This window comes from Pogoniulus pusillus, chromosome 13, assembly GCF_015220805.1.
Source record: "Pogoniulus pusillus isolate bPogPus1 chromosome 13, bPogPus1.pri, whole genome shotgun sequence".
In the NCBI taxonomy this organism is placed as follows: Eukaryota; Metazoa; Chordata; class Aves; order Piciformes; family Lybiidae; genus Pogoniulus; species Pogoniulus pusillus.
The window spans coordinates 5,417,649-5,429,520 of record NC_087276.1 but is presented as its reverse complement, the minus strand read 5'-3'; the positions used below and the strand labels follow the sequence as shown (position 1 = coordinate 5,429,520).

The following is an 11,872-nucleotide window of genomic DNA, read 5'->3' as shown; positions in this document are numbered from 1 at the left end:
TGCTATGAGGACAGGCTACAAGAGTTGGGGCTCTGCAGCCTGGAGAAGAGAAGGCTTTGAGGAGACCTTAGAGTGCCCTTCCAGTATCTGAAGGGGACCTACAGGAAGGGAGGATAAATTTGCAAGGTCTTGTAATGAGAAGCCAAGGAGGGCTTGACTAGAAGGGAGGTTCAAACTAGATGTTAGGAAGAAGTTCTTTGCAGTGAGGGTGGTGAGACACTACGTGTCACCTTGAAAAATTCATAATATGCCAACTCAAAGGAAGTTTTGTTTACCATCACCCTTTTACATGTCCCTCTTCTGAGCAGCATTGTCAGATTGTGTACTTGCATCTGATAAACCCTGCATGGAGCACAACTGCTGTTAGGCTGAGGGTTGATATTTATAAACACATCAGCTATTAATTAGTTAGACACTGGAAGAGGTTGCCCAGGGAGGTTGTGGCTGCTCCCTGACTGGAGGTGTTCAAGGCCAGGTTGGATGAGGCCTCGAGTGACCTGTTCTAGTGGGAAGTGTCCCTGCCTATGGCAGGGGGTTGGAACTAGATGATCTTTGAGGTCCCTTCCAACCTAAACCCTTCTATGATTAATGGCATATGAATTTTGTACTGTAAGGCACTATGGTCAGCAAGTTCAAAATATTCCTCTGACATTTTATTTCCTCAGAATTCTGATTATTACTTCTTTATGCTCCCTCCAGATGGAGATAGCCTGTTCTTCCCACAGTGAAACTGCAAGGTCATTTGTAACAGGAAGGGTTAAAAAATATAAGACACTGCCAAAAATCTCCACAAGAATACTTCCAAGTTTTCTTGTGAGGGAAAGATATCAATTCAGGTCTAGATGACATAGCTGCACAGTGAGAGCTGCTAGACTTTACAGAAACCTAGATATTCCTAGTGCAGTCTGAACAACCAAAGAAGAGAAGATCTTTCAAGCCAAAATTAAACTGCATTAATGGCTTGCAGCAAAGAAACCAACAACTGTTTTTGTAGGAAAATAAGTAGCACAAAATGCAAATGAACTGCATTTTGAACAGACCCATTCCTATCAAAAGACACAAGGCACCTATTTGGAATCTGTAGTTATAACAAGGGCACATGAAATTGATGCTCTAAGCCTCCACTAATAGTATCAGAAATAGAATCTGCAGTAAAAGTCAAGCATATACCTAAGCCTCATGTTTGGAATAGAAAGAGCTGCCTTAAAAGTCTCTGCCTAGTAGACAAGCTATTAGTAACCCACACAATGGCATCCTGGCCTGGATCAGGAATAGTGTGGCCAGTAGGACAAGGGTAATGAACCAAGATATTTTAGTGCCTTTTAAAGGTAACCAAAGGACGTGGCACTTGGTGCCATGGTCTAGCCTTGAGCTCTGTGGTAAAGGGTTGGACTTGATGATCTGTGAGGTCTCTTCCAACCCTGATGATACTGTGATACTGTGAAATTACATTTAATCTAGTCTGTCATAAATCAGAGTAGAAAACACAACCTATCACATCTGATGTATCTCCTAACCTGGGGGTACTGATAGATAGTAGCTGATGATGAGCCAGCAGTGTGCCCAGGTGGCCAAGAGAGCCAATGGCATCCTGGCCTGCATCAGGAACAGTGTGACCAGTAGGACAAGGGAGGTTATTCTTCCCCTGTACTCAGCACTGGTCAGACCACACCTTGAGTACTGTGTCCAGTTCTGGGCCACTCAATTCAAGAAAGATGTTGAGGTGCTGGAACATGTCCAGAGAAGGGCAACAAAGCTGGTGAGGGGCCTGGAGCACAAATCCTATGAGGAGAGGTTGAGGGAGCTGGGCCTGTTTAGCCTGGAGAAGAGGAGGCTCAGGGGTGATCTTATTACTGTCTACAACTACCTGGAGGGAGGTTGTAGCCAGGTGGGGGGTGGCCTCTTCTGCCAGGCAACCAGCAATAGAACAAGGGGACAGAGTCTCAAGTTGTGCCAGGGTAGGTATAGGCTGGATGTTAGGAAGAAGTTCTTCACAGAGAGAGTGATTGGCATTGGAATGGGCTGCCCAGGGAGGTGGTGGAGGCACCGTCCCTGGGGGTCTTCAAGAAAAGACTGGATGAGGCACTTAGTGCCATGGTCTGGTTGATTGGATAGGGCTGGGTGATAGGTTGGACTGGATGATCTTGGAGGTCTCTTCCAACCTGGTTGATTCTATGATTCTAAGAGAATCTCACAATGAAAAGGTACCTAGCAAGAAATCAGCAGACATGCCATGCCTTGAATTTCAAGGATCAGGCTATGCTATACTGTTGAAAAGAAAGATGCTGCAAACATTCACATTAGTTTGTTCATAACATCATAATAATCTTGACATCTAAGGCACACTGGAAAGTTTACAAGTTTCATTCTGCATGTTTGCAGCTCGTGGAGATGTAAGATGAGGCAGCAGGAGGGCAACTAAAAGAAAATAAGTAAAATATGCAAGTGTTGTTGAAATATTGTTCCTATTATTTCCAGGATTGGAAAGGGCTGCCCAGGGAGGTAGTTGAGTCACCAACCCTGGATATGTTTAGAAGTCATTTGGAAGCAGTGCTTAGGGATATGGTTTAGAGTGGATCTTACAGAGTAGGGATGTCAGTTGAACTTGGTGATGAGGATCTTTTCCAAATGGAATGCTTCTATGACTCTGTGATCACGCAAAGAATTTAACATTGCTGAGACAGACACATAGCATCATGACAGAGCAGATGAGGGATCTCACAACAGCTCCTGGACTTACTTCAGACCTCTGCTGAAATTTAGTCTGTGATTCAGATTGAGAAGCTTCCTGCTAAACTAACACCATTTTTTCTTTATCACTGCATAAAATAGCTCGTTCTTAAGAACATTACCTTGATGGATGATTATTATTAGGAGGAAGTTCTTCACAGAGAGAGTTATTTGCCATTAGAATGGGCTGCCCAGGGAGGTGGTGGAGTCACCATCCCTGGAGGTGTTCAAGAAGACTGGATGGGGTACTTGGACTTGATGATCTGTGAGGTCTCTTCCAACCCTGATGATACTGTGATACTTAGTGCCACGGTCTAGTTGATTGGATAGGACTGGGTGCTAGGTTGGACTGGATGACCTTGGAGGTCTCTTCCAACTTGGTTAATTCTATGATTACTTACATTGCCTCAAGAAGTCTAAATGGAATCTATGCTTCAGTCTAAGTGCAGAACTTAGTTTCAACTGCAAATCTGCAATCAAAAATCCAGAGTAAAAGTGAAACATCAGAAGTTATGATGCATTTATATTGCATTAACTGCTAGAATAATGAAGATACAGTGCTACTAGCAATATCAATTACTCTAAAAAACAAGGAAAAATAAGTTTCTTTTAAAATAGAGACGACATCAAGTTGTTTAATTTGAAAATATTTTCTTTCAGTTAACAGAACAGAAATATATTTTCTTAAAAAACATGATCAAGCCATAAGTCCTGCTTACAATAATCACTTTGGATCAGTCTGCTAGAAGGAATGGGGGTGGGGTAGAGAGGTGTCCTATCTGTTACTTCTGACACTGCAAGAACTATTTCTGTGTGCATTTTAATGCATCCTAGACTAAATCAATCTTAACAGACTTACTTACCTGTACTCAGGTAACAGACTTACCCAGTGCTCAGCACTGCTCAGGCCACACCTTGAGTACTGTGTCCAGTTCTGGGCCCCTCAATTCAAGAGAGATGTTGAGGTGCTAGAGCATGTCCAGAGCAGGGCAACAAAGCTGGTGAGGGGCCTGGAACACAAATCCTATGAGGAGAGGCTGAGGGAGCTGGGGGTGTGTAGCCTGGAGAAGAGGAGGCTCAGGGGTGACCTCATTGCTGTCTACAACTACCTGAAGGGAGGTTGTAGCCAGGTGGGGGGTGGCCTCTTCTCCCAGGCAACCAGCAACAGAACAAGGGGACACCGTCTCAAGTAGTGCTGGGGTAGGTATAAGCTGGATGTTAGGAGGAAGTTGTTGGCAGAGAGAGTGATTGGCATTGGAATGGGCTGCCCAGGGAGGTGGTGGAGGCACCGTCCCTGGAGATGTTGAAGCAAAGCCTGGCTGAGGCACTTAGTGCCATGGTCTGGTTGACTGGATAGGGCTGGGTGCTAGGTTGGACTGGATGATCTTGGAGGTCTCTTCCAACCTGGTTGATTCCATGATCTTACTGATCTGAAGGAGTGTGAGGTGAGGTTCTTAAAGTAATCTTTATTAATATAATTAGAAGTTGCAGAAACAACTTGTAATAGAAAGGCACAGGAAGACAGTTTTGATAAAATATTTCAATCAAACAGTAACTTACAGTACAAAAAGACAACTGTAATGCACAGACGAGCCCCAAACAAGTCATTCAAAAATAGTTCACTGTGTTCATCAATAATAATGGGCAATGACTAAAAATATAAACTGTTATTGTACAATAAATATCTGATAGGTGCAAACAGAACAAGATTTATTGCTCTCCACAAAGTTTCCCTGTAGTGTTTTGTTGTTGTTTTCGTTTGGGGGTGGGGAGGTGTTTGTGGGTTGTTTTGTTTTTGTTTAGTTGGGTTTTTCTAAGTTCCAAATTCCTTTTATGATCAGCTTTAGTAGCTCACTTCTGAGGGGAAGACACCTCAAACCAAACCTGATAGGACATTCTGGTATTTACAAAACTGCCTTGAGTAGTACCCAAAACTGGCACTGCTTGTGTCTCTACAACATTACCAAGCATACTCCACACAACCATTGGGAAATGTGGCAGATGTTCAAAAAGAATAAACAAGGCAAACAAACAAACAAACTAAAAACCCCACCAACAAAACCCACTATATTGAATGATAAATCAAGGCTTTCATAGCAAGGCAGTACCATAGAATCAACCAGGTTGGAAGAGACCTCCAAGATTATCCAGTCCAATCTAGCACCCAGCCCTAGCCAGTCAACCAGACCATGGCACTAAGTGACTCATCCAGGCTTTGTTTCAACACCTCCAGGGATAGTGCTACCTAAGTCTGAGGATATGTTTATTTTCTTCAAATAAGTAGCTTTTGATGACAAATAATATGACCCTTCTTTGGCAGAGCAAGCATGCAAAACTGTTTTCAAACAAGGGGAGAAATAAAAGCTAAAATCTGTATTGGCCACTCTGATTCCAGAAAACAAGAGAAGGCATTGGGAGAAAATTAGGACAACGTAGGCCAAGACAGCTTAAGGTGACAATTCTAAAAGAGCCTTAATCTAGTCATCTAAGAAACTAAAAAGCACTGTGCATCTTTATATGGCTCCACTTTTTGAGCTTTCAGAAAGAAGAGGCAGTCAGGGAGTTTGCCATGTTCCTCACCATGCACTTGCAGCAACTTGGTAAAAGAGTTTCCATCCAGTCTTTTGATGCAGTATGAGAGGCATACTAACCTTGCTCAGAGAGCTATTTAGCTTGAACAACCTATTTCTTGAATTGCTTTATAGAACAATATTAGTTTCCTCCATTACTGTAACAAGAAGCAATATGCATATATTGCCTAGAACTTCAAAAATGAAGAATTAGACTAGTTAGGAAAAAAAAAGGAGCAAACTTGGAAGTGAATTCCTGTAGCAATAGCTGAGGATTTTATAAAGACTGTAATTTATAGGAGCAAACTTGGAAGAGAATTCGTGTAGCAATAGCTGAGGATTTTATCAAGACTGTAATTTGTAGGAGCAAACTTGGAAGAGAATTCTTGCAGCAACAGCTGAGGATTTCATAAAGACTGTAATTTATGCAAACAACTCCAGATTTATACAAACCTTAACAACTCAATTTTCATTGCACTGGGAACAGCCAAACGGTTCAAAAAAAGGAGTCTTGAGTGAACATAGCTTAATCAATTTAGTTGGTGGATTAAAATAAGAACATTCTACAAAGTCCATTACATTTGAGAAGAGGTCTCAAGTCTCAAGTTGTGCTGGGGGAAGTCTAGGCTGGATGTTAGGAGGAAGTTGTTGTCAGAGAGAGTGATTGGCATTGGAATGGGCTGCCCAGGGAGGTGGTTGTTGTCAGAGAGAGTGATTGGCATTGGAATGGGCTGCCCAGGGAGGTGGTGGAGTCACCGTCCCTGGAGGTGTTCAAGCAAAGCCTGGATGAGGCACTTAGTGCCATGGTCTGGTTGATTGGCCAGGGCTGGGTGCTAGGTTGGACTGGATGATCTTGGAGGTCTCTTCCAACCTGGTTGATTCTATGAATTCAGCAGAACTGGAATGATGTTAACTGAACTAACTTTCAAGGTATTATTCCTATTAAGGGTCGTTTCTAGCATAAGCATAGAGTTTAACAAGTTCTTCAAAGAGTAATAAAGGACCACTGAAATCTGAATTTTGAGAATTGTTACCTTCACTGCAGAACAGCATTTTTTTCTCCACTACTTGTTCAGAAACTAATAAACAAAACCAATTTCTTTGGTTTATGCTTAACTACACTGGACTGGTGAATTTTTATTTTTAGTCAAGCTTCTATCCTCGATTTAAGTTAATATAAATCCTTTTATTGTAGTCTCTCTCCCATTCTATAATTACCTCTGTTAAAAGCAAGTTTGTTCACACCGTGATTTCCTGCTGAAACCAGTCACGAATATAGGCTTGCATGAAGGGTACAATAATTACATTAAGTAATACTTCTAATGTCAGAACTACAAAAGACATCAAATGAATGTTAGTTCAAATGACATTTGAGTTTATGACAATCTTAAAAGAAACACAAACAAACCACAGTGTCTAAGCATAGTAAAATACAGTGTAAAACCCCTTAAAATCAGACAGTAAAGGTGGGAATCCTGTGCTCACCATAGGAATGTACAGCACAGCATTAACATGAAAGCTTGTTGGATTTGAAACAATGCAGACAGCTAGATTTACCTGGATGTAAATGCCACTTCAAAGTGTTGAAACAAACACAAAAATGAGGAAAATGTCAGGGAAAAAGGCCTTTAAAACAGGCCATCAGTCTGAAACTTGACTTTCCAAGTAAGAACATCAGCTTCACAAAACTGTGACACCAATGCAGTTTTATGTAAAGTACTCTGACACACAAGCTGTCAATGAAGCTTTTCTGACCTACTCCCTTTTAAGTAGTTAGAGAGAAGAGTCAACAGTAGCTCAAGTTTTAATTCAGTAAGTACCTTGTCTGTTTGCAACCAAACATTGTACCACCCATAAAATTACCTAGTTTTATGGTAGTTAGAAAAACAAAAGAAAAGATAAACTAGCTGTGGTTTTTATTCTTTTCTCTCTTTAATAGACAAGTTCAAACTTTCATTTTCTAGTGTTTTTGCAATAGTGTTTCAGCCAGCGTTGCAAAAAACGTTCACTGTGGACTACCTCACATTGCTGCTCAACTGTGCAAGGTACTCGCGCAGCTCTTTTGCGGCTTGGAATCTACCGTAGCGCTTCTTTGGGTTGGCACACTCGTCCAGCAAGGCCTCCAGTCGACCATCTTTGGCTATTTCAGCTGGGGGGTCATGAAGTAGTCCTCCAGAAGTGCCACGCCACGTGGCATGTCTTGATAAAAGGTTCTGACAAATAGCATAGTAATTGTGGTCCACAGTGACACGAGCGCAAAGTATCTCCTTTGAGAAGGACAGACAGGCTTCTTTGTCACAGTCATCAAATTTGCTTTCATACCACACATCCCAGTTTTCAGGTTTATCTGTGAAATGGAAAGAGACAGTAAAAAACAAAAAATAAAGTGAGAGAGTAGGGAAGACCACATATATGAATACAATCATAGAATCAACCAGGCTGGAAGAGACCTCCAAGATCATCCAGTCCAACCTAGCACCCAGCCCTAGCCAGTCAACCAGACCATGGCACTAAGTGTCTCAGCCAGGCTTTGCTTGAAGACCTCAAGGGACAGTGCCTCCACCACCTCCCTGGGCAGCCCATTCCAATGCCAATCACTCTCTCTGACAACAACTTCCTCCTAACATCCAGCCTATACTTTCCTCCAGCACAGCTTGAGACTGTGTCCCCTTGTTCTGTTGCTGGTTGCCTGGCAGAAGAGACCAACCCCCACTTGGCTACAGCCTCCCTTCAGGTAGTTGTAGACAGCAATGAGGTCACCCCTGAGCCTCCTCTTCTCAATCAATGCACAGCAGACCTCAAACTGGAAACCAACTTAGAAGGTTCTAGCCTAAGCTTGCGTCTGACAGTTTGATCTGCCCTTCTGCTGAAACGGTCACAGCAATACAAAAAGTAGTGGGGAAAAAAGAAAGAGGGCAAAATGGATAGCAAAGGGAAAGAAGCAGAAAAAACAGCCCACTAAAGGCATGAAATCTACATTCACACACACATCTAGAGGGGAAGAATGTAGCACAAATCCAAGAGAAGGATCCACTCCTGAAGTGGAGAGAAATACAAGCTAGTAATGTGAGTCATTGCAGTGGCAAGATTTGCTTTCTCCAGTTGCTCTGGGAACTAAGATGGTTAAGTAGTCTACCAGCAAACAAAAATCCCATCTTGCAAAGTAACTGCCTTATACTTCTGAAACACTATCTTCCAGCTTCTTATTTTAGACATGGTAGTTACTATGAAGTGTACATTAAAAAAGCAGATGCAGAACTAATAATCTTTGAAGGAAGATTCAAAACCAACCCAACAGAACAAGGAGCATTTATGTCCGTGTATAAACTCTTCCTTAGATATAAAAAACATCAAAATTTGAAGCTGTAATTAGCAGCTTTGCTACAGAATATTAACTTAAAACATGACTTATAGAAAGTATTGCATACAAAAGTAATACACAAAAGGTTACTAAATGTGAGATCTCCTGAGCTCTGCTGGAGCATGTCCAGAGAAGGGCCACGAGGATGCTCAGAGGGCTGCAGCAGCTCTGCTGTGAGCACAGACTGAAAGAGTTGGGGCTGTGCAGTCTGGAGAAGAGAAGGCTCCCAGGTGACCTTCTTGTGGTCTTCCAGTATCTGAAGGGGGCCTAAAAAAAGCTGTAGAGGGACTTTCTAGGATATCAGGGAGTGACAGGACTGTGGGGAATGGAGTGAAGCTGGATATGTGTAGGTTCACACTGGACATGAGGAGGAAGTTGTTGAGCATGAGAGTGGCGAGAGGCTGGAATGGGTTGCCCAAGTAAGTGGTTGAGGCCCCATGGCTGGAGGTGTTTAAGGCCAGGCTGGCTGAGGCTGTAGCCCGCCTGATCTAGGGTAGGGTGTCCCTACCCATGGCAGGGGGGTTGGAACTAGATGATGCTTGTGGTCCCTCCCAACTCTGACTGATTCTATGATTCTTACTCAGTTTTGTTAGAAAACTTTCATTTCAAGTTTCTAGACTACTGCCAGCTTCAAGAAGACATCCTTATCATGGACTCGGGTAGTTTTGTAGATCTCCCTTAGCACTAGAATGTATAAAGAACAAAATCATCTCTGAGCTAACTCTTGAGTCTACTCATCCACTGTGCACTGCAAGTCAGTCTGGAAAAAAAGTGCACTTTTTTGGATGACTTCTAAAACTGCAAGAATGTGAAACAAAATTTGCACAATGAACAGCAGACTGAACAGGGACAGAAGCCTGCAACAAAGGAGAACAGGCGAAAAAGGACTCCTGCAAACTCAGCTGTGAGACACCACACACACAACTGGACACTCCAGGCAGACATTGCTCAGTGAAACTTCCCCGATTATTAACAAAGTCAGCATTAAATATCAGGTTTATACAGTGACTGAGAACTTTGGGTGCTCATTCATTTTCTGTTTTCTTGATTAGTTGTCAGGTTACAGATCATGCAGCAAACCCCTCGTTCAACCCAAATTACTTTGAGAACTACAGACAAGAAAAGTAAGTATGACACTTTCAGCATTCAGTTTCTGCAAGAATCTACTTGCAGGATCCTACTCCATGTGTGTATCAGATTGTTCCAGTGAGCTCTTTGGGACCAGGCAATGCTCTCACACATGGGTACCCCTCTCTGGGTTCAGTTTCAATACTTTATCATAGCTTAAACACTAAAACCAAAAAACAATAAAGGTATATATACAATACCTATGGCTCACCTACTACAGCCATAGGGAGAAACTACAGTGTTGAGTAAGACATGAGAAACAATCCCAAGTAGCTCTATTGATCAAAGGGCAGGCAGTACTGACCCTATCCCCCTGGCCAGCAGAGCTCCTGAGATGCACATATAGCAGAGCTGGTTGGCTGCTGTCTCAGCAGGCAGGTGTCCCCAGCAGGCACCACACCAGCATGGTGGTCAGAGTGATGCTGCTCCAACTCGCCTACCCTTGCTCTCCATTTAGAGGTGTTCAGAATTCTGTGACCTGTGTCCAGTGCATCCCAGAAGTCTGAACCAAGGGGAACAGAACTCCTCTTTAATTTGGAATCTGTCCCATCCCATCTTTCCCTACTGCTCATGCACATACCTGCAAGCCCTGCTTGCCCCAGATCTTATCTTTAGTAACCTGGTGACTATCAGCCTGTTGTAACTTCTAATCACACACAACTTCCCTCTTACAGATTCATAGAATCATGGAATGGTTTAGGTTGGAAGGGACCTCAAACATCACCCAGTTCCAACCTCCTGCCATAGGCAGGGACACCTCCCACTTCCTCAGAGTTCATTTGGTCCTCTATGTGACTAAGTAATTCAGATACACTCCACAAATCAAAGAAAACAAGAGGAAAAAATAGAAAGAAAGAGGGAGAGGGAAAAAAGAGCTGTTTAATCGTGTGGCACATAAGCACTAAAATAAATGTACTGGGTATCTAATACATTAGAAGGATTTCTTGGTAGGGTCAGATAATTTTAATCTAAGATCTTTGAGAATTCATCATAAAACTAACACACACACACACAAAACCACACACCCAAAACTAACACACACAAAAACCCAAACCAAACCCAAACAGACAAGAACACACAAAAAACAAAGAAAAAACCTTCACAAAATAGACCCCAAAAAAACCTCAGACCATAAACACAGACACCACCAAACCCAAAAAATCTCCAAACCATACCTCCTTGTAGAAAAGTGTATCAGTATAAAAGAGAGTCTTAAAGTCTTCAAGTTAATTCTGCAGCTGAGCATATGAAGTCTGTTTGCAAAGCTTAAAAAACCCCTCTATTCACCCAAGGCAAACTGGAATCACTTGGCCTACTGCCATGCACTTCTGCAGAAGCTACATTTCATGTTCAATGTCTCTAGCTCTTAGGTCTGGGAAGTTTTGTTTACAAACTCAAAAGGAATGTAAACCCACATAATGCCACCTTGTCAAACATCTCTCCTGCTGTCATTGTTTTGAGAGCAGACGAAAAGATGAATGATTTTTCACTGCTTTCATTTGGAAACAGCACTAAAATTACCCATCCCTTCAGCTCCACTATTACAGAGCATCAACCTGAACAACATAACCACAGACAGGCTGTGTAATTAAGGCAAAGTGAGCAGGAAGACTGTCTTGACATTCACAGAAAAGAGAATGCTAAGACTTCCATCCTTACAGGTGCCTGGAAAAAATGAAAGCTAAGTAAACCCAGCTGTCTGTATCTGCCCACCCTTCCCTACAAATCACAGTCTCACAGTATCATCAGGGTTGGAAGAGACCTCACAGATCATCAAGTCCAACCTTTTACCACAGAGCTCAAGGCCAGACCATGGCACCAAGTGCCACGTCCAATCCTGCCTTGAACAGCTCCAGGGACGGCGACTCCACCACCTCCCCGGGCAGCCCATTCCAGTGTCCAATGACTCTCTCAGTGAAGAACTTTCTCCTCACCTCCAGCCTAAATTTCCCCTGGCACAGCCTGAGGCTGTGTCCTCTTGCTCTGGTGCTGGCCACCTGAGAGAGCAACCTCCTCCTGGCCACAGCCTCCCCTCAGGTAGTTGTAGACAGCAATAAGATCTCCCCTGAGCCTCCTCTTCTCC

At 42.9% G+C, this 11,872-nt stretch overlaps 1 protein-coding gene across 1 annotated transcript in view; it reads right to left on the bottom strand.

Moving 5' to 3' along the window:
- Window positions 1-6,465: 6,465 nt before the first annotated feature.
- The window catches only part of DIPK2A (divergent protein kinase domain 2A), a 31,521-nt gene continuing 26,114 nt past the window's right edge, over window positions 6,466-11,872 (bottom strand). Inside the window, exon 3 of the mRNA XM_064152660.1 lies at window positions 6,466-7,647. Within this exon, the coding sequence (XP_064008730.1) occupies window positions 7,316-7,647 (332 nt within the window). The 3' untranslated portion in view covers window positions 6,466-7,315. The remainder of the gene's footprint in view (window positions 7,648-11,872) is intronic.